The following is a 26656-nucleotide window of genomic DNA, read 5'->3' as shown; positions in this document are numbered from 1 at the left end:
GAGATTTCAGCCCCGCTACCAGTGGATGAGCCTTCAGCTTCTAAAAGGACACCCTTGTGTTTGCAATGACCTCACCACGCTGGACGCTTCAGGATACAGTTCCCCATGAGGGTTTGTCAACGGGGTTAAAGTGAGTTCAAATGTTCCCACCCCATCCCTCCTCTCTTTGCTTCCCTCCCCTTGTCCCTCATCCGGGCGCGTTGCCCTTCTCCTGTTTGCCCGGTCCTCCCCTACACCTCTAAAAACGGGATCGGTGAAATGAGCCGGGTCAAACAACCGCACCGGAAACCTCCCTCGGAAAACCCAGCGGCAGAGACAAGAGCTGCAACATTAAAATCCCAGCACGCCCATTTTGCTCCCCGAGCATCCCTCCGGAGCCAAGGCCAAGCTCAAACTTGGAAAAAACAGGCGTGTTCTCCCCCCCACGCCCACGTTTATTCTCTTTTGCCTTTTAACAGGGAACTGTGTCACAGTCCTCGAAACCCCGCGCTCACCCTCAGAACACGCCGAGACGAAACACCCCTCCGGCACCTTCCTTAAGGCGTGGGAACCGTTCGTTCCCCCCGGTTACCCACTGATTTTCACGGGTGTCGCGCGTGTGTGTGTCCCCTCCCCAGCCCCTCCTTCCCTCCCAGGCCCCCCCACAGCCTACTCTTTGTCCCCACGCCTATCCCACGCCTCTCGACCCCACGGCACCCCCAGGTAACCCACGCCCCCACGCCGCGGTACCGACCCGACCGCCCCGTCGGGGGCCGGGCCCGGGCGGGGCAGGGCGGTGCGGGCGGGCGCGCTAAAGGCGGTGCGGGCGGGCGTGGTTTAAAAAAAAAAAAAAAGAAAAGGCGGTGCGGGCGGGCGCGGTAAAGGCGGTGCAGCGGAGGGGCCGCCTTCAGTCTGGCGGGTTGCGCGGCGCCGGCCGGCAGCCCCCCCCCTCCCCGCCAAACACCCCCCCTTCCCGGATTGTTTTGTCCATGGGGCAGCCGCACCGAGCCCTGGGGACCCCCCCGTGGCGGTGGGATCTGCTTTAGGGCGGTGAGTACCGTGCGCGTCCCTCCGGAGGGACACGGGTGGCGTGGGGGGGTTGGGGGGGGCTCGCTGGTGGCAGTCGCCGTCCTGTCCCCACTGCTGGGGGGTGTGTGTGTGTGTGTGTGTCCCTCGGAGAGATCTCCCCGGAATCAGCGCGGGTGGAAGGATGGATGGACGGACACGGTGGGACCGTCTCCGTCCCGGTCGTGCGTGGTCCGGGTGGGAAGGGTGGAGGAGGGGGTGATGGAGCCCTGCATCCCGGTGGGAAAAGTGGTGGGTTACCCGGGGGGGGGGACGACACCCAGTAGCCACGCCACCCCGCGAGGTGGGTCCCTTGGTTGGGAGCTTCGTGGCGAGGGGCTTTCTCCTGGCTGCCACTCCACTCAAAGGCCGGGCTCCCGTGTCGCTTCTTTCCTGGAAGCACCCATCCTTTTCCACGCGGGAAGAGCGGCTGGAGGACCACGGTCCCCGAACGGGTGCTTTGCCACCGGTGCTTCGGTTTTACACCGTGCCTTACCTCCTCCCCCTGCTTATATCGCTGAGCATCGCAGGACCTCGATAGCTGAGCGGGGTGGGAGACGTGGGGAGAGGAGACGGGACAGACCCCCTGCCGCCGCAGAAGGGGAAGGTGAGGCGGGCTGGCAGCGGGCTCTGCATCCCTGCCTGGGCACTGGCGCATCCCCGCACACGCCGAGATGTCCGCTGTGCCGCTTTGCGGGGCCCGGCTGTCCCAGCCGAGCAGGTACAGCTGCTCCGTCTAGAGCAGCAGCGGCAGCTCTTGGGTTTTCCAGGTGAGTACAGCTCCAAGTGAGCAAACGAGGCTGAGGGAGAAGCGGCACCTCATTCCGTACCTGCTCCTTGCCCTGCCCCAGCATTGCCTGGAGTTGGAGTCCACCGAGCTTTTCCCTTACCTGAGCAATGTCCCCGTCCCTCTTGCAGCTGGCCGAGAGACAGGGCCAGCAAAGTTGGAGCTGCGAGTGACTAAACGGGCACCATTTAATCCACCTCCTCTGTCTGCAGAGGCTGGGAGTTATAAATGCCAGCAACAACCAAAGCCATGTTGACATTAGGGCTACCACCAGTACAGCTGAGCCATGAGAAACTACAGAGTATGCAAAAGCACTGGCTATTCTGGACTTGGCATAAATAACTTGCTTAGTAACTCTATCTGCGCTAAAGCAGAGTCTGCTGAATAATGACGTTCAGGGCCTGCGGGTGAGGAAAGTGTTTTTTAAACAAATAAACAGTAGTTACACTTCAGGCACGGGAGTCCCCCCTGGGAGGAAGTTTTCTTAGGAAAGGTTTTGGCGAAAACCAAAAAATAAACAAGATCCTAAGACTCGGAATGAAGTCGTCTCGACTAGCCCTAACCATATCTCAGCTGGGTTGCATAAATACACCTGATGCACGCACAGCGGTTTTCGAGGGACGCTGTGAACCTGCGGTGTCCTGGTGCCCTCACCAGAAAGGGGATAGGTACTGGTGGGGGCCAGGAAAGGTGGGATTTGGTTGGTTTTGAAAGTGTCTGTGTGTTCTTGTTCTTTGTCTGCTGTGCAGAGCAAGGTCAAGGGAGCTCTTCTCTGGTGCTTTGTCCCAACCAGGAGGCTGAAGAGATGATGTCTGCTGTATATTCTCGAGGGAAATTTATCCTTTCTGCTTGCGGGCTTGTAGCGAGGATTTATTGTAGAGAGATATGGGCAGAAGAGCGTCTCCGGAGACTTGCATCAGGGCGGGGCAGGGAGGTTGGGGGGGCCATTGATCGGTGGGAGCATAAACCGCAGAGATGCTCAGCCCTGAGATTTGCTGTCCATTTGGAGCTGCTCGGAGGCTGGGGCCTGATCCAGAGAGAAATGTTTTTCTATTGTTGTCGGTGAGCACCGAGTGCCGAAGTGTGCAGAATGCCCAGAGTACAGCTGCAGCTGGCGTTCGCTTGTCCCGCAGCTCGTGAAGGTCAAAGAGTTTAACAGCAGGGGATGGGGCTGGGAGGGATCGTTCCACGTGCTGGTTACAAACATCCCTTGGAGCTGTCGAGATCGTGATCTGTTCCTTGCTCTGTGTTCGGTAATAACGTCATCCAATCAATACCCAAATTTCTAATGAGAACTGCTAAATGCTAGAGTATCTCCCCCTGCTGCAGGCGGGACGGGCTGCCATGCCACCGGGCTGCCCAGGAGGCTGCGGGTCGACCTGGGTGCAGCTGGGGGTTCTTCTGAGCTGGCAAAAAGGGAGAAGAAACCAACGGGATGACGAAGTGGGGGCATCTGTCTTCCTAGTGCTACGGTTTTGGTTTCGAGCCTTCCCCTGGCACGGGGTGGGGGGGTGGGGGGGAAGCACACGTGCGCCAGAAAGATGTTGAGATTGTTTACGTTGTGCTCCTGGCCTGGCGCCAGGGGGAACGGCTCGATGACCTTGGCACTGTTGGGACATTATTTATAGAAAGTAGATCTTCTGGGTTTTGTGGGGTTTTTTGACGTAAGAACGTGAAAACAAGTCTTGGGAGGAAAAGACCCGATGCTGGCCCCCCAATACATTGGGACTTTCTCCAGACCAGGAAAAACAACACTTAAGAGGTGACCAGGTGTTGCCTGGTCACATTGCTTCCTCCTTTCCCTTGGAAAATACGGGTTTGATTCTGTCCTGGAGATTGCAGGCTTGTACAAGTTCGCTCCGTGTTTGAAGAGTTCTTGCTCAAGATGCTAAAAGATGTTCACAAAGACAAATGCAGCTATAACCAAAGACAGTTTGAAGGTTCAGACATGAAAGGAAAAGATAAATGACTCTCTGGTCGTCTTGGGTTTCTTCTGTTTGTGAAGCCTTTTGTCATCTGCAGGGGTTAATGGATTTCAGCGTGCTTCAGTGCCCATCTGTGGTGCTGGTTAGTGTGGCTGCCCCGGATGACAGATGGAGAAAATGAGGCTCGGAGATGTGCAGGGTTCTTGCTGGACGACCCACCACGCAGGAGCCCACGCTAGCCCCCCGGCTGGGGCTCCCAGGGCTCTGACAGAACCCCAGCGGCAAAGTTCCCCTCTGGGTTTCCCAACGTGGGTATATTTCTCGCCCTCATCCTGTGAGGGGGGCGTGTTTCAGTTGTCTTTCTACCTCTCTGTATGCAAAATAGGAATTTATTGCACGCATTTTTGCATTGGTTTTGATGGGGAAATCCTTGCCTAGGCTGTACCTGACTCATCTATACCAGACCTCGGTTGAACCCGTCTACTCTGCTTTACCCAGCTCATCTTACAGGGCAAAGCCAAGGACCCAAAGGGACATCCAAAGCCACAAAGAGAGTCTGTAAGAAGGCAGTAATCTAGATTTATACTGACCGCCACTGTGGTTGTGGGGAGGAGGGAGGAGAGATCTGTCGCCAAAACAGGGAAATGGTGGAAATGATTGTAGCTGGGTTTAGTGCTAAAGGTGAGAGGCTTTTGCGGATGCTGGCGGTCGCAAACCGTGTGCTCACTTTCCGAACCTATGGGGCCAAAATCAGAAGCTTCAGCGTAGGGACTGGTAGCTGGCTCCATTGCTGCCGGGCTTCCTAGAAGTTTTTGTGAGGAATTTGGATTAAGATAATTTAAGTCAAAGGTGCTGAGGAGAGCACGGGGAGAAAACCAGTTAGAAATAAATCAGTGATTCGGTAGTCCGGTCTCCTGGGGAGTGGTATTAGCAGTAGGAGATGGTGGAGCAGGAGATGCGCACGCAGGAGTGTCAGATACTACTGACCACCGGCAACCTAATTCATTGTTTGAAGGGACTCTGTGTTTTATAGGGAGATTAGCGCGTAGTCCCCTTTGCAGCTGCCTGCTGCCGCGTCCAGGAGAGAAATCCCTCCTTTTCTTATTAAAAACAGGCAGCGCTTCTACTGCTCGGCCCGGAGGGGCAGGAGGAAGGCAGGTGCAGGCAGAGCCGCACACAAAGGCTCGCAGCCGTCTCGGTTTTATCCTGCCTGGGTTGAGAAAGTAAACAGTTTGAGGCCATGTCAGCAGCCGAACAAGAGACCTACAGAGAAAACCCGCAAGTCTTCAGGAAACTCTGTGGGTGACTCAGCCGGTGTTTTTGTCCGAGTACCCGTTCATTCAGTAACCCGCGATGGCAGCAGAAGTGCTCTTTTGTCGCGGTGCCATCTCATGAGCGAAATACAAACCTCTGGTCTCCGGTTGTTTGCGGTCACGGAAAGGCTTGAGAAGCTTTTCCAGCTGACAGAGGTTATTTCAGGAATGCCACTGCTGAGCCCTAAAATCACTCCAGCCCTTGTTGGATGCCGCGGTCTCTTTCTGGGCTCACAGCTGGGCTTGTTGAAGATGCAGATGGCTGTGACAAAGAGCAAGGCAGTTTCCCGAGGTCAGCCTGTGCATGCCGTGCTTCCTAACCCATCTTCCTTACAGCCAAAAAGGTGCCTTTAATTCAGCCTGTCTCGCCCTGCCTTGCTATGCACGACATGCACCCTTCTGTTGGACATTTAATTTTGGCTGCCTGGCACATCATTCGCGATAGGTGCTCGGTGTATTCCGAGGAGGTAGAAATGCGAGCTGTCTCCTCATAGAGGGGAGAGGGAGACTCAAAAACTGCAATACTGAGTCCGGAGGAGCTGGGTGGTATTGGCTTTTCACCAACGTTTTCTTTGTGGCCCAGGAAAGAAAGTTACTGTAGAAACTGCTTAATAGCAATAAAGAGCGCCCAAACCTTGCTTCACAGAAAGTGGAAATCTGCCAGGAGTCAAAGGCTACACTGAACAGGATTGAAGAATTTAGACCATCTGTCTGTGCATTCCCAGGTTGTTTTCATGGTAAGTGAGAATAAAATTTAGTTGCCTTTAATACCAGCATTGCTGGTGGAGTCTCTGTAAGTGCTGGCCACAGATCTGGCGTGCTTCTGAACAGCAGGCGCCCATAGAGCATCCTCTCACCCTCCTCCCCCGTTGCCCTGCCCGGTGCACCCGTTTGCTCATTGGGGCGTATGAATGTGTTCTTGCCTTGTCTGCTGGCAAAAACCCAGGTGCTGTACATCACAAGTTCAACAAGTCCCTTCTGTGAGCAGTGCCAACGTCCCCCATTTAAATCTCTGGACAAGTAGGATGGATTGAGGGTTGATGGATGGAGGAATAATAAAGCACTTGAGCCTATCTCCTCCAGCCAATTTATTCCCTGCTCCACGTCACTGTGCAAATCAAGTGCCTTTCGTTGATGCTTGCAAAGAACGTGGGGGAGAAGAGACCAGCCTGCAATCCCCAGAGCCACAGCTGCATGGGAATGACACTGCAGGTAAGGTAATGGGGAAAGTGTTGACTAAAACCTGACACTTCTGCGTCATGAGCGCTTCTAAGCAGGAGGCCGTGCTGTATGCTTGCTGATAGAGATGTATATATACACACACGCACACGAGTAAAGCACTATGTGTGTGTATACATACCATGCTGGTGTTGCATGATGCTGGTATTCCTGGAGCTTGTTGCATTCGAGTGTCTGAGACTTAAAATTGTCAAAGTAAGGGAGGGTCCTTAAAGAACCCTTGATAGCAGAGGTGAGACATGGGGCAACTCTGCGTGTTCCATGGTTACTGGAGAACCTGATTTGGCAATGCCGATACCACTAGCACTTGGCTTCTTGGGCATCCCTGTTGCCTCTTCCTCCCTGGGTACAGGAGTCAACCAAAGGTAGGGAGGCAGCGTGTAATTTGGCAAGGAGAAGGACTAGTCAGTAGTGCCTTTATCCTTTCTTTCCTAAGCCTTCTCTCGCGTGCACCAGGTGGGATGGGGTGCATGAGAGCTCCTTGACTGTGGGACCTCTGTTTTTCTCAGATATCCCCCATCACCAAGCCTATTGATGCCACACTCTGCTGTCCGCCCCTTTGTCTCCTCTCTGCTATAAAAAGAGAAATCTTGCTTTAGTTCCATAGGCTGGTGTCCGTCCTCTGCAGCTGTGACTAGTAAGAGCAGGTCTACTTGGGACATAGCTTCTCTGTGCCCAGCAGAAGAGAAGGGAGCCCTTTCCTTGCAGGTTGTTGTTATAATCCCAAAGTGTAAATCCACGCTGCAAAATGGGCAAAAGCAATTCAGTGTTTGCCTAGGATTGGGTAGTGAAAAGTTAACTGCAAGGATCAAGAATTTGTCTTGCCTAGCCATATAAAAGCAATCAAAAACCTAGTCTCACTCATCTCCTGGGCTCGTCCTGTGGTCTGTGGAAAGAGGTAAGCCGTTGCAGGAGATGAGACATCCTGTCCTAAAATAGGCACTTCTCGGCTATGGCTCACCCTGCCTGCTTCCCAGGGAGCCAAAAAGAGGGAGGTGAGGAGAGCTATAGGTTCATGTTATACTTGACAGGTCCAAGCCCCACCTCTCTCCACCTGTGAAAGGCTTTTATTCTGCGCTGGGGACAGACCGTCTCTGTGTGTGATCCTCACAGTACACATACACTGGCCTTTTGTGGAAGCCGGAGAACCTCTCGCCCATCAGAGGCATTGTCTTTTTCAATCTCCTTTATATTATTTCCTTTTTCTGATGAAATCTTTCTGAAGGGTACTTGTGCGCTGAATACCCATTGCTGATAATGCACATTATGAAATCCAAAAGGAAGGTTGAGATTAAATGTCACGCACTTCACAGTTGGGGAATTCAGAGAGCCTTGTTGATCTGTGCATAATGTGGGGGTTGACAGCTCATGCATAAACAAACGTGCACACACACGTACATGCGTGCACGCACAGAATCTTTTTTTCCCTGACTTAGCAGGAAATAAAAGCAAAGTCAGGTTTGTATCAGCTCCTGGGGGGGGCTGTGGGTGGGTGCAGCGTTTGTGGTGAAACCTGTGGGTTCTTCAGGGCTGTTCGACCCGAGAACCGCACTGGCCAAAGCGATCGCCCTGCCTTCCTCCCCTGCGCGGCACCGCACGGGGCTGTGGCCGCTTTGGTTTTACACATACGGCTTTAATCTGACCGGGAGGAAACTCTGAGAGCTTTTTGGCGTGCGCGAAGGCGGTAGCGATGTGAGGTTCACCCCAAGGTTGCCACAGTGTTTTCTCCTGCCAGCGGGGAATGGAGACGGGCAGAAAAAAAAAAAATTGGCGTCGTGCTAAGCGGGTTGTTACTCAGCCCGGGAAGGACGTTTCTGCCTCTGACACGTCGTGTGTAATGAGCCCAGTGCTGCACGGGGGTCCGTAGCCATCCCCCACGGCACGGGGTATCGCAAGCCGGCACTGGTGGGGTACGGTGCTGGGCAGTCACCTTCGAAATGCTGTACCTGCTGAGCGTAAGCCGTGTGAGCTTGGACGGTAGGTTTACTTTTCATAGACGGCTTGGAAAACTGAGGTGTGAGGGGTTCAATAACCCCGTCTTGGTTGCATGAAGGGGGGGCAGCAACGCTGCCAAACCTATGATCTAGTATTTTGGCTTTCAGGCTTGCTATTCTGGATGCTGGACTGTAGTTCTGTTCCTGAAAATAGCTGTTTTCGCTTCCAAGTGCTTTGTTGCAGGAGAGAGGGATACCTGGGGATGCTGCAGGCTGGTGCTCCAGCAACACGTCCCCACGCACCACCCGCTGCCCCGCCAGCGGATTGCTAGGAATTTCTTTTAAGACGCTTTGCCACTGACTCGTGCATTAGCAAAGCCTGTACTAGCTCTGTCAGCAGCTATTCAGAAGTTTCACTCTTCTAAATCTGTCCTCCTAGCTCCTGTTTGCCCAACATGGGGAATTTTGCATCTACCATTTTTAGCATTAACCTGTTGCTATAGAAACCGCTAGGTGTCAGAGGGAGATTTTTGCCACTTGGGGATAGGCTACCAAGTAGTCAAAGTATGTGTTTTGCTGGGAGGCCTTCTGCTGAGCAGCTCCCCGAGCCCATCTGCGTGTCTGTGCTTATTTCGAGGCTAAGGAGCCACGAGGGAGTGATAAACCTGGAGCTGTAATTGCATGCAAATAAGCAGGGCTTAATATTGGCAAATTATTTCGGGAGGAAGTGAGAACGTGTTCCCGAGCTGCAGGTGGTGGGTTCTAGTGGTGTGTAGGGTGGCAGTCCAGGGCGGAGAGATGAAAGGTCAGTCTCTAGCACAGTAAATGGTTAACCTAGAAGCAAGAGTCAAGGCTCTTACTGATATCTCCCAGCAGGGAGTAGGGGACAAACTGCTCCCTGTGGCTTCTCTCTCCCCTGAGACTAAAAATATAGGTGAACGCCAAAATACTTGTCTGGTCTGGCAACCTGAATTGTCTTCACTAACCAGGCTCAAGAGACCGTCACTGTCCAGCCGGACCCAAAGTAAGACCACACAAATCAAACCATAGTTTTCATTTGTATATTTATAGAAAAAATGATATCTACTTGATTTATTAATATATAATTTATTATCAGTTATAACTTATATATATATATTTATATAAATAACATGCTCTTACAGGAGGTGGATATGACCATGTAATATGGGAAATGCTCTATAACATAGGGTTGGTGACAACTCAGCTGTTGACTGATGGTCACTCGGGCCGTTTCATATCAGGCCTGATTTACATGACTTCTCTGTCATAGAAGCAAATTTTGTTGCTTGCAGAACGAGAGGCACGAGTCCTGTGAGTGCCATTGTGCCTGGGACTCAGGAAACGTCCTGGCTAGACCAAAAGGCAATCTCCCTGCTTAATGCAAATTTATTCGTCTGCCCTTTTTCCTCCCCTTTGTGTGTGCCTAGACTGCACATCTGGTCATATCATGACAGACTATGGGAGAAGAGGAACCCTTTGTTTTCTACAAAAATGGAAGAAAAAAAATGGGATGGTGCTGGGGCTGCAAATCCACCCATGAAACAGGTCAGGAACCTGCTTTTGGACTGCCAGGGCGGCACAGCCTTATTCGTTTCATCTTCCATTTCATGGTTGTAGACATGTTGGTAGTTCATAAATTGCAGTTGCATTTTTCTGGGCAAGTTACTGGACTGCAGATAAGGAAATAATGTTGCTGGAGATGTAGTTCATCTTCTTCTAAGGGAGAATCCATCAAGAATGGCTTTGAAATCACCATCTCGGTGACAGTATAAAGAGGGACGTTGTGCTCATGTATATTCAGCTGAGGGGACCGAATCTCCCAAATTCCTTGCAATTTCCTTTTGAGTTCTGGAAAGGGACAGAGCTGGAGAATTGTTGGGAATAAAGAGCATCGGCTTACTGGAGGGCTTGTGAGTGGAAATTGTCAAGTGCTTGGGGGCACAGTGGAAAGAAAATCTGGGGAGGTTTGAGGTTGTTGGGGGAAGAAGTGCCAAGAAGCCCAGCTTTACTGTAATAATCCAGTTTTCAGTGGTGTTGCGGATAAGCAGCGTGTGTCTGGGTTTCTCCCTCGTCCCAGGTTTACTTCCCATCGAGTTTCTTTGAGCCTGTGTCATTCCTCAGGTGCGAGGCAGAGGCGATGAAATACTGAGTGGCATCAGAGTTTCTGTAAACCCGACCTTTATTACCCTGCTTGGTTGCAGGGCTTTCCTGGCTTTTTAAAGCTGCTCTTTTCCAGTAGCAAGGATTCATTTACTTGGGGTTTTGGTGGGGTTTTTATTTGTGTGTGTGTGCATATGGGTTTTATTTTTCCTTCTAATGTTTCCCCGTAGAAATCATCTGCAGGACAGATGGCCCGCTAAGCTTCTGGGACTGTCTCCCACAAACACCTGTCTAAGGCAGCTGGGAAATCAAGGAGGAATCCTTTTCTTTTAAAGCCCTTAAAGAAAAACAGCACCTGATCCCAATAAGTCTCATTTCCTTCTCTCTCTCTATCCTCCCAGCTCCCTGGGAAACGAATGCTGGCTGGTGGTCATCGGGGGTGAAGGCGAGGGGCTGGGTGCTGGCTGTGGCTCTTGCGTCCTTTGTATTTGCAGCCAAAACACTCCTCGGGAGCAAGGGATGGGCTACTTGAGAAAGCTGGATGGTGTGGCCAAGCTTGTATTTTGGGGAGGCGGGGTGTGTGCATACGTGTGGTGGATGAAACGTCAAGTCTGTTTGTCCCCCATGTTGGAAGCCCACCCAGCCGCTCGCCGTGGGGCCAGGGATCCGACCGGGCACCGGTGGGGCGTCATGCATGCCGGTCACCGTAGCCATGCTGGGTGCCTGACCGAGCGTGTTCGGTGTGTCGCAGACCGTCCTGCCAGCTCCTGCGAGGGGGGCAAGCAAGGATTTCTCCCCCCGACGTGATGCTCAGGTGCCCTGGCTCGCCGTGGAGAGGGGTTGGCACGTTGCTGCAGGTGGTGGTGGTTAGCAGGCCGGCAGGAGCGTGGTTGCTGTGTTTAATTATAGCTCCTGTTTGAGAAACTAGTAGAGCAACAGGGCCTTTTTATCTCGTTCGGGGGAATCGGCTTCGCGGCTTTTGATTGCTGCGTAACACGGAAAGAAACTTTGCCGTGCTCCCTGCAAAAGGAAATTTGAAACCCGTGGGCAATAAAATCCTTGAGCTGGGCAATACCTCCCAGATGGTGTGGCTTGGCTCCCGATCACGGTGCTGCTTGGGGCTGGAATGTTTTTATGGCCACAGGGAGAAGGGCCGCGTCAAGGAGGGGATGCAGCCCTAAAGCAGGTGGAGGGGAGAATTCAGGGTGCGTGGGAAAGGCTGAGCAGGGTTTGGATGTCCTTTTCCTCCTGCAGTGGCGACAGGGTAAGTAATGCAAATTAACTGTTACCTCCCCAGTAGGTTGTCCCCTGCTGCGTGGTGATGCTGGAGCTGTGTTAGGCTTTAGATTTTACTTAGATTTTGCTTCGCATTGTCATTGTGTGTAGGGGCAGCAGATCTACCGTCTAGATTGGTGGGTTTTCCCTAAGGAGGACGCAGTGTCCCTGTGCCTGTTGGAGTTGCTAAGGAAGCATCAGGGCTGTGGCAAAGTTGGGGATGAACCTCTGGCAAGAGATGTTTCCTACTGGTGTTGCAAAGAGCCTTCTGTACTGACAGGGCTGGTGTTTACGTAGGGAGGGAGTCCTGCATACCTGACTTACTTCAGATTTCTCACCTGTAACATCCCCATTGCTTAGGTGTACAGACTGTGCCAGACTGAGAGGGAGCAGCAGCCACATTATGCTGCTGTGGTGGCTGAGTGCTAATTGCTTTTACTGCCTGAGCATCAGGTTATTTTTGGCTTGATCAGATTTCATTCCCTGCAGGTCTCTGAGGCTTCCCGACCTGCAGAAACTGCTTTGGGAGAGTTTATCTTCTGTAGGGTGGAGAACTTACACCCCTCATCCAGGGCATAGATTGCAGTATATTCCTCCCAGCAGAAAAATGCAAATTATTCTGTTGTTTTCAGATGTGTTGCTAGCCCAGAGCATGCAAAGCTGTGTGCTGCAGCTGGCGTGGAAGAAATCCACTGGGACATAGGGATGGTGATGGATTGCTGCAGCTGACTGGTGGCAGAGAGGTCCTAATCATCTAGATTGTCTGTTCTTGATAGAATTGTAGTCAGGGAGCTGATTCAGTCACCATGGGTTTGGGATGTGCATTTGCAGAAATACAGCATGAATCATAGAATCATAGAGTAGAATCGTAGAATAGTTTGGGTGGGAAGGGACCTTTAAAGGTGATCTAGTCCAACCACCCTGCAACGAGCAGGGACATCTTCAACCAGACCATGTTGCTCAGAGCCCGTCCATCCTGACCTTGAACGTTTCCAGGGATGGGGCATCCACCACCTCCCTGGGCAACCTGTGCCAGTGTTTTACCACCTTCATTGTAAAAAAGTTTCTTCCTTATATCTAGTCTGAATCTTTTAGTTTAAAACTGTTACCCCTTGTCCTGTTGCTACAGGCCCTACTAAAAAGTCTGTCCCCATCTTTCTTACAAGCCCCCTTGAAGTATTGAAAGGCTGCAAGAAGGTGTCCCTGGAGCCTTTTCTTCTCCAGGCTGAACAACCCCAACTCTCTCAGCCTTTCCTCATAGGAGAGGTGCTCCATCCCTCTGACCACTTTTGTGGCCCTCCTCTGGACCCACTCCAGCGGGTCCATGTCTTTCCTGTGCTGAGGACCCCAGATCTGGATGCAGCACTGCAGGTGGGGTCTCACCAGAGCGGAGGAGAGGGGCAGAATCCCCTCCCTCGACCTGCTGGTCACACTTCTGCTGCTGCAGCCCAGGATACGGTTGGCTTCGTGGGCTGCGAGCGCATGTTGCTGGAATGTCGCTGTACCTTGGTAGTTACCTGGGATGTGGGGAGTTCTGGCTCAGGGTCTGTTTGTTCCACCATGGGCTTCTTGGGGAAGCTTATTAGGCTGTTTGATAGGATGCACAAAGATGCTTTGTGGCTCTCGGGTGTGTGGTTGGGTTAGACGCAGGGGGTTTGCCTCATCCGTCGGGATTTCAGAGTCCTGAAGTATCTGAAGTTGTTTACCAAGAGATTTTATGCATGTAAAAGTGGGCAGACTGAGCCTTCATGTGTGGGGGGGAAAAAGGAGTCTTGGGTCCCACTCAGGCAACAGCCTAATGTTTGCAAGAGCCAAAGTACTTAGTATCTCTGTGGCTCCTGTCCTTAATCTACAGGTGTTTCCAAAGCAGTGATATCGTCTATCCTGAAGGTGCAGGGCTGCAGTAAGGTAAGATTGTGAGACACTGAGATACTTTGTTGATGAGCCTTGCGGACAAGAAAAGGGAAGAGATGGCTGGCTGGTTGAAAGTCGTATGTGGAACGTTATCTTTCCCTTTCTGGCTGGTCTTGCTCTTTGTATGACTGCTCTGACCCGTGCATCCATCACCTCTTCTCTGCCCCGTCCATCTGTTTGACCCCAGGCTTTCTTGCTGTCTCTGTGGCTGAGCAGGTATGGGGTCCAGAGCAGTGCTATGGACCTGGCACCGTCCCCACCAGCAAAGAGCCAGGACCACCAGAGCCTGGAGAAACAGCAGAAGAGCTGGACAAACACATTACGACTGTCAGGGCCTTGCAAGAGAAATGCTGTGGGGTGCTGAGAGCCAGGTACTGCCGTGCTGGGTGCGCTTTCCATGCGTGGACCCCTCTGTGCTGCTGCAGTGCTGGAGACCTTCCATCCCAGGGGAATCCACTATTGTAAAGGGACAGTGCTGCTGCTGCTTCGTATTTACTAGTGGTTCTCAGCCTGTGGTCTGTGAAAGGTGCTTAGGCACGGCAAGTGCCCTCTTAGGCTGTTAGAAAGGACATGCATCCACTGCGCCTTTGGTTAACTCCTTGGCGTGACAAATCAAAGCGGGCTCGAGATGTTGAGTTGTCTCAGGCATACTGGGAATGTGATAGAGCTGAATAAAACTTGCGGCCAGCTTAAACGTATGAACCTTTCACCCGTTCTCCTGGCTTGCTTCTGGTTCGTTTTCTCTTCCTCTGCTCGCAGATCGGAATTGCCCTCAAACCCTTGGAGTAAGAGGTAGCGTAGTACCACCTCTTTAATTCGAGCAGCACTGCTTTGTCAGGGAAAAGGCTGCACCGCGGATGGCGATGCCACTGAAACAATGTCCGGCTAAGCAATGGGACCTGGGCAGCCGCCTCCTCGCAGACAGGCAGGATAGGACCCCTCAGCCGCTTGGCAGCCTCTTGCCAAAACTGCGGTCAAGCCAACTTCAGGTGCCTGCGGGGAACGGGGTCTGGTTGCCCTCTTGCAGCCCCGTGGACCTCCCTGGGTGGGTGCGGAGCTCTGGCTGCTGCAGCATCGTCGTGCGTGTGGTTGTCTCCCCTCCGCTCTGTGCTGCAGAGCTCCTCTTCTCTCCAGGCGCTGGGAGGGAAGCGGAGATGCTGGGGGAAGAGCTTGTGGAGGTGGGGAGAGATTGAGCTATCATTAGCGTGGCACCGGTGAGGTTTCTTTGCACCGCGAAGCAGTAGCTATCAAAACCGAGTGCAGTATGCTGAAGGGCTGAGCGAGGGAACGGATACTGAAAGGAGCCTGCGAGGAAAAAAGGATTTTTTTTGGAGGAAAAAACCTTCTTTCGACTGCACGTAGGCACTGCCCGTCACAGAGAGCTGTGTCAGGGAGTGGGAATTGCCTGCGTATGGTGATTGATCTGCGCAGCCCCTGGGATGCTCAGAAGACGGATTAAGGAGAAAAAAATCGCGGGAGAAGGAGGAGGTGGAGGTTCCCGTTTGAAAACGCAGGGGCTAATAGAAAACATCCTCTAAATTGTCAGTGTGTCAGGTTACATTAATGTAAGTATGTTTTCAAATCCTTGGCATCTTCTATCTGAATGTCACTGAATTAGCACTAATGCATTCATTAGCTCATTACTCATTAATATTCAGTATCCGTTAGCCTGGCTTTTTCTCTGGAAGATGGGGATAATGAGACATGGGACTGGCTGCGGGGCCATGCTGTAGCTGTGCTTAGTGTGGTGGGAGTGCGGTTTTATGTACCAGAATGGCCTTCGGTGATTGTTTTCTTGGCACTTGTATCTGGCCTACGTTGTCCTAGCTCTTGGCCAGTGGTTTACCACAAATTAGTGGAAATTCTTAACGGGAGAGCAGTGCTAATGATGATGTGGATAAATTTCCACCAACTCCTGCCCTGAAAGCAACTGGCGAGACAACTGATGAAGGCATATTTTGATCTTCTAGCCTGTGGTCAGAGTTGCAAAACTGCTTCTGTAATCACAGAGCTGTTCATCACCGTCTTCATCGGTGAGTCATGGAGTCCCCCCTTCAGCCCCCGTCACCTTCCTTTGCTTCTTGCCCTCAGGAGAAATTCTCTAGATATGAAGAAGTCTAATTTTTTTTTTTTCTTCTTTTCTCTCTTTTTTTTTTTTTTTCCCCCCAATCCTGTCTTCCCTTCCTCTGCCACTTCTGACCATGAAAAGGACAGAGGAGGAGGTGTGGGCAGAGCAGACTTTCCCTGGCAAGAAACCCAGAGGGATCCAGAGGTGCCAGGCTGGTGCGGCCAGCGCACTCAGCACCCCAAGTCCTATCGAGACCAGCAAGCCCTCAGGTCTCTCATCCCTGGGGAGGGCTTTGGTGACCTGGGGCCAGTAGGATGCTGCTGCTCAGGTCCTCTGCCAGACTTTTCCCTCAGCCAGCAAGCCTTCACGGAAGGACTTTGCTTTGCTCCCCACCAGAGGAAAGTGGTCAAATAGGTACCCAGCACCTTTACGGGGGTGTGAGGGTCCTCCTGACAGCATGGCACACCTCGGGCAGCTTGGGGCTGTCCTCCCCAGGTCCCAGGAGCCGCGTTGGGCCAGACGAGGGATGTGGGATGGCCTCAGAGCGGTCCTGAGGCTCAGCGAGAGAGTGGAGCATTCAGCGGAGGGGTGTTGCCTCAGGGTTGGGCTGGATAGTTTTGATAAGAAAATGCTGGGCTAGAAATACCACAGCAACAGGTCGTCTCTGGTTTCAGCAGCAGTGCGGTTCTGGCAGGGAAACCAGTCGGCATCCAACCTTGTGAGTCTGGGTCTGCCAGGACTGCAGAAACTGTAGTAAGAAAAATTAAAAAGAAGTCAAGCTTTTCTTTTGGACACATGACTCTGGCTTTGGGGTGGATTTTGTGTGCAGATTATCTCGATTTGAGTACGCACCAGTTATTGTGACAATTCGGGTCAGCAAGCTCCAGACGTGATAAATCCTCCAAACTTTTCTACTAGCACCTACCTTTTGAGCTTCTTGCCTTGTGGTTGAGTGTAGGGATGAGTATTCAGCTTCCACCTTCCTCCTCAGCAGTCGTTTTCCCCTGTCCCACTTCTGAAATATTTCTAGACCCCGGCTGCTGCATATGACTCTCTGCTGCCTTTCCAGGAACCTGGGCTTAGTTATTCAGGGGAATAAGAGCAAAAAAAAACGCAACGAAACTCCCTACAATCCAAAAGAAGCACCTGCAAAGCCCTGAGTAGCTGAACTGGCTTGCTGAAAAGCATTTTGCCTGTGGTCTGCTTGAAGGGGTCTTATTAACCCCTTGATCACAGCATTCAGTCTTTGGACTGTCCCAGCGAGACCTCTTAGCTGTGCCTTACAGAAAGAGTTCTGCTGGGCGCTTGTGGACGTCTCTGTCCGCTCTTGTCTGGACAACCACAGGGAAGGGTTTTCCTGCGAGAGGGAAATACCTCGCGAGGCAACGGGACAACGCTTGTATGCACGATGCCAAAATAACCGGCACCTCGTTTTATTACTCCCCGAAGACTCGTGAAATCTTTAGACTCGAGCGTAAATGCTCTCCTCCTGGGGCAGCCGTGGGAAGGCTGGGCTGGGGTGGCAACTGAGCCCTGCGCTTGCTTGGGACGGATTAGCTGTGCCTGGTGCCTCTGGGGATTCGTCTGGGGGGTCTCTGGGAGGGTGAAGTGGGAAACGGAAAAAACGTGTTTGTGTTCAGCTGAGCCAAGATGAAATGAGGCCAAATTGGAAGAGAAGACTCTCTGAACTGAGGGTTTCCAGGGTTTTATGATTGCAGGATGACATAGAGGGATTTTGTGGGACTCTTGCCACCTCTACCTTTATACCACCATGCCAAGGCAGAAGTTATCTCTTCCACCGTAGCTTCTGTCAGTTATCTTTGTCTTGTTCTTATCCCAGATAGCATTTGTAGTTTTTAGTTGCCATCATCTTCCGTTTCCCAGAAAGCAACATATCCTCAAGGAAAGTCTTGCCTCTGGCTTGTTGTTCAGGGGCTGGCGTGTTCTGGCACAGCGTGGGGGATGCAGCATCTGGGGGGACACACAAATAAACACCGGAGACTTGTGTGGTATTTGGCCTGAAATGGCGAGTGAAGGGTGTGATGTATGGCACAGGGAAAGACAAAAGGCAAAGCATCCCTTAATGACTGTAATTCCCCTAGTGTGGAAAGCATTTAATTCCTCTAATCTGGGAAACAGCAAAGAGGTACCGTGGGGCATTGCTTCATGCTGGGATAGGCCAGACTATTGTGTGTAGGTCAAAGGCATTTATAGCTAAATGCCCATGCTAAAACCACTCTGCTCTGATTTTTTTTTTTTTTTTTTTTTTTCCTTGTCCTCCTAGGCAGATCCCGGTGATGGTGGGATCACCCTGAGATGAGCCACCCATAGCCAGGACCAGCCTCGCTGCCAGGGCTCCCTACCCCGGGACAATGAGGAGCCGTCTGCTGGCTTAAGAGGGAAAAATTTCGTAGCGGTGGCTGGTTTTTCCCCGCACCTCGTGAAATTTCATGTGACGGCAGAGCCGCTTCCCGTGCCCTCCTTGCGCCGCCTCGCAGCCGAGGGCTGGGTGGTGGAGGGCCACCGCCATGGCGGCGAAGCAGCCCCCGCCGCTGATGAAGAAGCACAGCCAGACCGACCTGGTGAGCAGGCTGAAGACACGCAAGATCCTGGGGGTCGGCGGGGAGGACGACGACGGCGAGGTCCATCGCTCAAAGGTGAGGGCAAGGGGAGAGGGAAGCCCGCGTGCGGTAATGATGGGAAAGAGAATTTCTGCCTGGACAACTTGAGGTGGTGTGGGTTTTGGTTTGGTGTTTTTTTGGTTTTTGGTTTGGTTTTTTTTTTTTTTTTTAAGAAACTAACTTCTGCAGCCTCTTTGGCAAAAACAGGGCTCCCAGCTCCGTGGGGCTCCTGTTAAAAGGAGTGTCGAGGCTGTGGTGGCACAAGCAGCGCTGCTGCCGTTGAGCAGCGATGGGTCATGCAGCCTGCTGGGTGCACGGGAGCTGCCCGAAACAGCTTTTCAGGGTAATGGGGCCCTCAAGCTGCTTTAATCCTTTCCTGAAATTACATCGCCAAGACGCCCATGAACGAGCTCAGAGCTGGTGCCATAGGACCACGGCATCACCAATGCCCACCAGGCCTGGACACTAGAGCAGTGATTTAAGTGGTGCCTCTCAGAAGAGGCATGAATTGCAAACCACCAACCTGTTTCAGCAAAATACCAGAGCTGGAGGACAAGGCTGAGTCCCACAGGAGCCCTGTCCCGGATTCTCTGTGGAGAACTTGCTGGCAGGGCATTGCCCAGCCTGCGCGTAGGGAGCAGCACAGAGCTCTCCGAGAGCTCTCTGCAACCAAAAGCTGCCCCGGTACCTTTCCCTGTTGCTGGTCTGTGTAGCCTTCCCATCCGCGTGGTTTGGGGAAGTCGTGGTTTGGGGAAGTCGTGGTTTGGGGAAGTCGTGGTTTGGGGAAGTCGTGGTTTGGGGAAGTCGTGGATGAGCATCACCCTGGGCAGTGCGAACACGAGAGCGGGACGGATGCTGTGACACCCCGAGGGCTCTGCTGGAGCCTGTGCTCCATCGGGATGTGATGTGCAGGCGGTGTGTGTGAGAGGAGACAGTTCCCTAATTACCTAGGCAAGAGGAGACGAGTTAATGTTGTCCCTGCCCCAGGCTGCTGATCCCAGTAAGGGAGCAGTAGAGGCTGCAGCTCCTGATGGAAATCGAGGCAGCCATCAGCAGGTTTTGGGACCGAGGGGGTCACAGATGAATCCCTTGTCCTTGTCCTCCTTCCAGTCCTCTTTAGGGCTAAGTTCCCACATGGGGTTAGGCGTGTGTTTTGGGGCTGGCAAATACTGCCTAAAGGCTGGGGAAGGGTCTGCTTAGTCACCTTGTGTCTTTTATTTGAATTTCAGATTAGCCAAGTACTGGGAAACGAAATCAAGTTTGCTGTCCGGGAACCTTTGGGGCTCAGGTAAGATACTGGGAGGTAAGATATTTCTCGGATAAGGGACAAAAGGGAGCTGGGTCATCTGAGTGCCCTCGGCTGCAGCATCCCTGACAGCTCTGGCTGCCGACACCGGCTCTGCTGCTGCGCCAGCATCGCTGCTCCCTGCAGGGGCTTTTTGGGGGCCACGGGACCAGAGCAGCTCTGCTTTCTTCCCCCGTAAATCATCCTGAGGCCCTCGAGCTCTTGTCCCACAGCAGGTGCTGGGAACCAGAGGGGCTCGCGTGGGGCTGGAGAAGCTCCTGGTCTCGTGTGTGACAGGGTGGTCGCGTCCCGCGGGGACGCCATCCTCTCGGCAGGGTCGCTTCCCCCCTCTGCTTGGGTGAGGAGGATTTTGGCTCTGTCTCGCCACCGAGGCTGGAGCTACTGGGATGCGGGGAGCCGAGTCGTCCCACGGGAGCCTCGTGGCTGCCCTCGGTTGCGCGAGGGGAGAGGATGAAGGCTGACGACCGAGCGGGCGGCCAGGAATGCTCTACGACGTCTGAGCCACGGCATCACCCCCGTGCTGACGCCGTGCCCTCCGTCTTCCTTCTCGCACAGGGTCTGGCAGCTGGTTTCCGCCGTCATGTTTTCCGGGGTCGCCATCATGGTAAGTGAGGGACGTGGTCCTGGGCACCAGCAGCTCCCAGTTGCCAAAGGGGTGTCCCGGCGTGGCTCCTCGGTCCCCCCGGCATTTATCCCCCCTCCTCTGCCTCCAGCAGCTGCTGCCGCTTTCTCTTGCCTTCGCCATGTCTCAGTAATGGGCTTTGCTAGCGGCGTCCTTGGCGGTTTGTTCCCATCACCGGAGTCTGTTCTCATTAGCAGGGTCATAAACCACACACGGCACGGCAGCCTCGGCCGTAGAAACCAGTAGCTGACATGCCGATGCTTCTTGCGCCTCCTTAATTTCCAATTTCCTCGCCAGCAGCTCCGATCCCATAAAGGCTCGACGTCGGAGCGCTGCTGCCCGAGAGGGCACGTTTTGATGGCCCTGGCCGGTGCAGGGTGCTGAGTCTCTCCCTTGCCTCTGCCAGGCCCTCGCTTTCCCCGACCAGCTCTACGACGCCGTTTTCGACGAGGAATCGGTGAGCAGCAAGACTCCCATCCGGCTCTACGGAGGAGCCCTCCTCAGTGAGTGCCGTGCCGCTGCTGCCCCGTCGAATAAGGGGACGAGAGGCCAAAAATGGCAGGAGGGGGCAAAGTCTGTGCCCAGCCGGAGAACTGCAGCTGGAGAGCAGGACAGCTGCTGTTAGCAAAGAAATTGTTTCGGGGTTATTTTGAAAAGCTCAGCTGCTGCTGCTTTTTTTTCCCAGTAGGGGCTGAGGCTCGCTGCAGGTAGGGTAAGGAGGTGCTGTGCGTGCTCTAAATACTTGGGGGAGTATCCCAAGTGCCCCGGCAAAGGGAGAATGTAGGTGGGCTGGGTGGGAGATGGTGGGGTGCTGGGCTGAAGCTGGGGCCAGACCCCACTCGTGGGAGTGGGAGAAGAGAAGGGGCACCCTAGCAGGGTCCCAAGAGGTGGGGGGCAAAGGACAAGAAGGTGAGGGGAGCCTAGAGAGATGGCGTAGAAGAGAAAATGAGCAAAGGAGTTAAACCCACAGGGTTTGCATCGCTTTGCATCCTGCACTGCAGCTGCTAGCACTCCCAGCCTGCAGGGACTGCACCTTCTGGGTGCCCATCCAGGTTCTTTTTTGGGGCTGGCACGCCGCAAAGGGCAGGCAGGTGCTGGCAAGGTGTGCGTGGGGGTGTTTTTTTGGGGGTGGAGGGGGCTGCTGGGGCTGAGTGGGTTGCCGGCTCCTTCCTGCAGCCTGCAGCAGCACCTCGTGGGGTGGGCTGGAAATGCAGCGGCCACAGCGGCTGGGGAGAGCAGAACTGCTTCCCATTGCCTTTCACCAACCCTTCCCATTTCCATTCACCAACCCTTCCCGTTTCCATTCACCAAACCGTTCCGTTTCCATTCACCAAACCGTTCCGTTTCCATTCACCAAACCTTGCCGTTTCCATTCACCGTGGCCAAAATGGGAGCAGGCAGGTGGGCTGCTCCTTCCCGGTGATCTGCTGTCCCTCCCCAGGTATCTCGCTCATCATGTGGAACGCTCTCTACACGGCCGAAAAAGTGATTATCCGCTGGACCCTGCTGACGGAGGCGTGCTATTTTGCCGTGCAGTTCCTGGGTGAGTAGCTGCAGCCACCCGGGAGGGAGGAGGAGGAGGAGGAGGCAAAGGATGGAGAGGGGGGGTACGTGCTGTGTACCCCCACCGGGCAGGGAGGAAGGAGAAGCGGAGGCGAGCAGGACAACCGGCGTGAGCGGGGGGATCGAATGCGAAACCGGAGCAGCGCCTTTGGGTCTGATGGGGGGGAATGCCAGGCTGAAGGTGTGGGGTGAGGGTCTGGGAGCTGCGGTGGATTCAACTGGTGGGAAGGAGCTGTCTCTGCTGCCTGCCCGGGCACGGGGACACCCGGCTGTCCCCATGCTGTGCCTGGCTTGTGCTGGAGATGGCTCCTTTGCTCTGGAGGACTGGCAAAGATAGATAACCTGGCCCCCAGAGCACCTTCCCTGCCAGCTGCTCTCCCTTTTCCTTCCCTTTTCCTTGCCCGGGACTGCTCACTCAAGGGTGCCCAGGTGCAGAGGAAACATCTTCCTCCGATTCATTTATTTTTCTCCCTAAAAACATCTGGCCTCCATTGCCAGCACAGGTCATCTGGAGCGGGCTGCCTAGATGCTGGGGCTAACAAGAACAGACTGTAGCAACCTACACTAAAAAGAAGGGGCATGTTCAGTCTTACCAAAACAGAGAATAACAGTTCAGCTTGTTTCTAGGGAGCTTATCTATATTTAACAATGAAGGGGGTTCTTGTATGTGCATATTGGTAGCTCACTAACTGTGTTATAAGGTAGCTATGTGTGGGTAGCCAAAAAGGAGAGAGATGGTCAGAAAAGAGGTAGTGTGTATGGACTATGTGTATTTTGTAGATGCTTCTAAAGTTGAAAAATGTTTATCACCGCTGAAGCGGTCAAGCCACAAAGCAAACTCGGGAACCTGCAGCTTCCACAATTAGCATCTGAGCGCAACAGAAACTCGCATTTGCCTGCGTGACCGTTTCGGGCTGTGGCTGCCTGAATGTGGGGCTGCCTTTTAAAGCAAGGTTTCTGTATGCGAGAGCTCTGGGGGCTGTGGCTAACGTCAGGGCTGTGAAATCAAGCCAGCGAAGAGCCTCTGCCGTGGGTTCACAGTGCGTGCGAGCCCGTGCTGAAAGCTGCTGCATTTGCAAGGCTCAGCAGGTCTTGCTAAGACACCGCGTTAGAGGGCAGCAGAAAACAGTTTTGTGCTATTTCTCTCTGTTTTGTTTTTTTCATCACCAACCTCTGCCTTGTCTCCCTCCTTCTCCTCCAGTTACCACTGTCTCCCTGGTTGAGAGTAGCCGGATAGCTACAGGTGCCGTGCTCCTCCTGGTCAGCCGAGCCCTCTTCATCCTCATCAGCATTTATTATTATTACCAAGTTGGACGCCGTCCCAAGAAAGTCTAATTCCTGGGCTTTTTGTCATGGGAAGGGTGGGGGGGGGGTTGTGTCGGTAATTTTGCATTATAATTATAACTTTTTTTTTTTTTTTTTGTTAGTCCCTTTTGGTTCTAAAGTGGTTTCCTTCTTTTCCACTTACCGGCATGAATCAGTGTGTAACCCGGTGCTGGTGGCATTGCCAGGTGAAATGGGGCAGGGATGGGGGGGGGCAGCAGCGTTTGGTGGGACCCCCCAGCCCCTCTGCAGGAGGTGAGGAGCAGTGGGAGGAAGGCTCAGGGAGGTGCGTGGGCCTGGCAGGCTCAAGGAAAAGAGCCGGTTTCCAGGGTTGGGGAACCGGCCGATGGGAGCACAGGCTCTGAACCCGCTGGAACAAAGCACAAAATAAGACCAGCACATTGAAACCAAATCCCTGAGGAGACAGGGCGGTAAGACAACTGACAAAAAGGACTCGGTGGCTACCTCGGTGGCTACCCTTGGTAAGCCTTGCCCCTGCCTGGTGGAGTATGCCCTCGTGTACAGCCCGTTCCCTTTACAGCAAGTACTGACTGTCCTGGGAGCTGGACGGGGGTTAGGTCAAGTTCAGCGCTTTGCGAACAGCTCTTCTTTCCTCGCTGCCAGGAAAAAACCCCACCGTTCGTGGTTTTGCACCGGGTGCTGTGCAAAGCTTGGCAGGAGATAGAGCGAAAGAAGAGGGAGAGCCCTTGCTTGTTCCCTTCACAGGGACAGCACTGGGAAGAGCTTGAACTACACCACGTGAGAAGTGAAGGAGGCGATTGGAAATAGCCCGTTGAGCACAAAAACATCCCCTTGCTTGTGATGTTTTGTGCCATTTCCAGGCTGGGGTCCTGTTCCCTTCACCCCGGACCACTTCCTACACTTGCAGCTTTACTGATGGTAGTAGCGGTGGTGGATGTTTGTTAGATGGCGTCTGATGCTTTAGTTAAGCAGGGGCTGGAATGCTGATGTGGTTAGCACTAGTAAGAGCAGAGCGAGCATCGGTACAGCTGCTTGGGTCAGTGAGCAGCCTCTAGAGATGAGCCCCAGCTGTGGGAGATGGTGTTCCAGCCCTGCTGATGTGCAGGCATCACACCTCTTCTGACTTTGAGAAGAGAGGACCAAAGTTTGTAGCATTAAGATACTTAACTGGGATGAAGAACAGCAAGGAGCGAGGCGTATGAAGGCATAATTGCCTTCTCTAGCTCATTCAAGGACGGACTAAATGTGCTTTAGTACTCACTGGCCAGTTTTGCCAACACCTCCTGGGCTTAACAGCATTGGCTGCCCAACTTCCTAGCGCTTTCCTTGCAGATTATCCCTGTCCACAGCTGGAGGTGGCATTTTTTTGTTCTCCGTGGGACTAAAGCCAGAAGGTCTGTGTACAGGATATGGACCTCTTACTCACGTGCTACTGTTGACTGGATCAAAGCGTGCCCTGGAATAGAGCTGATGTCCCAAAAATCCCAGTAGAAAGATGCCTACGCAAACAGAAGTGCTGGTGTGAACAGCAGCCCTCAAGCCACTGCTGAGGCTGGGATCTACGGCTATTGCTGTTTAATATCTTAGTAGAGTTAGAAGAAGGTAGTGGGTAGTTACTGTATGTTGTGTTAGTGCTTTTGGCATTTAGAAGCAGATGCATAAACTTGGGACACCGTGTGCATTGTACCTACTGGCCATGCAAAATGTCTGTCAGGTAAGAATATTGGAGATAATAGTTGAACCAGGAAGCATCACAACTGTAATTTTTTTTTTTTTCCTAAGAAGTAAATCAAAGGGAGAGGCAACATCCAACAGCAGGCTAAATTCTGGAGCCTCCCAACAACACATGCCTGCCAAGCTGCTTTCAACATGTCCAAAATATGATACTGAGCAAGTAAAACTTAGATTTAAAAGGAGCCTTCCTGTTCAGGGGGAAGAGTTGGGCTCTAAGAGGGAAACCTTTTCCCCGTGAGGGAGGAAATAAATGACCAAGTGCAGCCTGGAGAGTATCACAAATTTGACTGAGCAGTGCTGCATGGGGGAGCAGGAGCGTGGCATGCCGCGGCTGCTGCTCTCCCCCTGCGCACCACCTGCACGGGCAGCTGCTGTGGCTTCAGTGCAGCACTTCGGCTGTAGTTGTTGGTAATAGGTACGTAAAGCTTGATTCTTTGTGTTTTGGGGGGGGGTCACATGAATGTATACACAGACTGGTCTTTGGTTTTGGGGACGGGGTGGGAAATGATATTTCTAGGAAAGACAAGTAAAACTGACCACAGCAAAAGCAATCTTGCAGAAGAAGGAAATGGAGGGTCGTCTTAACGCTGGCCTCCGATCTGTGTTGGCCGCAGGTCCTAGGAAGGTAGTTACGACTCTTGGTCTGTAGATGGCTGATTAGCGTACCTTAAAACGTCATCCAGCAGGTCGGAGAAAGGAGTTACTGCATTGTGTAAGAGCCGTTCTCCAAAGATTTCTTGATGGTTAGATCAGGTAGGAGGGTAGGGGAAGCGGTTACAGCTTTCCTACATTGGGTGAGGTCAGATTCCTCTGGTTCCCTGCTTAGCAGCTGCCTCTGCAAAACTTAAAACAGCGAGCCGCTTCTAGTTTTGCCAGTCAATGTCTTCTGCTCCAACACAGGGCAAAGCCTGGGGGAGAGGTGATGTTAAGAGGTTTCATGCTACTTGGTACCTAGTCCTGGAAGGGGAGAGATGAAGAAATTGTTTTATTTTCATGCTTCTTGCTCCATCTTGCTATAAATGGATCATGTAGAAAGCATGGAAGTGGACTGGGGCTCCACACCTCTTCTACAACCGTGTGAAAAGGGGCAAATGGATGCCCCTGCCTGGCAATGGCTACAAAAAGGCTGTGGTCCCCTGGCATGGTCCCTTCTCACCAGCAAGGTGCTGCAGGAGAAACATGGCCGGGTGCACTCGAGGAGGTGAACTTGGAGCAGGTGAGGTCAAGGAGGGAGTTTCTCAGGGTGGCTTGAGGATGGAGCCCAGGCAGAGGATCTGCAGTGCTGCCAGAAACCAGCTGTGCCGGGTTGTCTTCGCTCTGTTGTGAGCTGGGGGGGGAAAGGGAGGAGGATGCTGAAAGGTTTGTACGGAACCGCGTCCTGAAGGACGGAAGGGTTGGCGTGGCAGCTGAGCATATAATTTGGGATCAAAAGCCTGAGGCATCGCCTCAGGCTCTGCTACTGATCTGCTGGGAAGAAACATCCATCTCCACGGGCCTCAGTTTCCCTATCTGCTAAATTGTGAGAAAAGGCCTTGGACTGACATCATCTCCCCAGGGAGACCGCAATGAATTACCTGCATTTGTATAAGGTTGTGCAGGGCTGGGAGTCGTGTTCCCCTTTCTCTGCCAGAGGATGGACCCAAACCCTTGCATTCATCGAGCCCTCGCTTTTGAGGGTGAAGAAAGCTCATAATTCACATAACTCCCTACATCGCCTTATTTACGCCTAACCAAGATCTGGCAAGCTGGTGACAAAGGAGAGGCTCTGTCAGTCCTAATCTGGCCTCTCCTTTCTGGTCAAGGGTTTTTACTTGGGGTGGGGGGGGGCAGGGGAGAAGGGGACACTTCAGTTTATACCTCATTTTAGCTGCTGTACCTGACTTTA

The 26656-nt window shown here is 52.9% G+C and overlaps 1 protein-coding gene across 2 annotated transcripts; it reads left to right on the top strand.

The window, feature by feature from the left end:
* The first annotated feature begins 665 nt into the window (after window positions 1-665).
* On the top strand, window positions 666-26581 carry TP53I11 (tumor protein p53 inducible protein 11). Of its 2 annotated transcripts, XM_075030974.1 has the most exons (7): window positions 666-1029; window positions 17905-18277; window positions 19471-19529; window positions 20103-20151; window positions 20576-20672; window positions 21611-21712; window positions 22934-26581. In XM_075030974.1, exons 2-7 carry the CDS (start codon window positions 18149-18151, stop codon window positions 23065-23067), a joined length of 570 nt encoding a protein of 189 aa, XP_074887075.1. In that variant the 5' UTR covers window positions 666-1029; window positions 17905-18148; the 3' UTR covers window positions 23068-26581. The 2 variants fall into 2 exon arrangements, with proteins under 2 accessions (XP_074887075.1, XP_074887076.1); XM_075030975.1 differs by lacking the exon at window positions 666-1029 and having other exon boundaries at window positions 17659-18277.
* The last annotated feature ends 75 nt before the right edge of the window (window positions 26582-26656 follow it).

This window comes from Buteo buteo, chromosome 6, assembly GCF_964188355.1.
Source record: "Buteo buteo chromosome 6, bButBut1.hap1.1, whole genome shotgun sequence".
NCBI lineage: Eukaryota > Metazoa > Chordata > Aves > Accipitriformes > Accipitridae > Buteo > Buteo buteo.
Note: the sequence above shows the minus strand (reverse complement) of the source record. Positions and strands in the feature narration are given on the sequence as shown.

Coding starts and splice junctions, on each gene's coding strand:
- TP53I11 (XM_075030974.1), top strand. CDS start 18,149: ATGGCGGCGAAGCAGCCCCCGCCGCTGATGAAGAAGCACAGCCAGACC. Junction 19,530..20,102: donor CGGGAACCTTTGGGGCTCAG/GTAAGATACTGG, acceptor CTTCTCGCACAG/GGTCTGGCAGCTGGTTTCCG. Junction 21,713..22,933: donor TTTTGCCGTGCAGTTCCTGG/GTGAGTAGCTGC, acceptor CTTCTCCTCCAG/TTACCACTGTCTCCCTGGTT.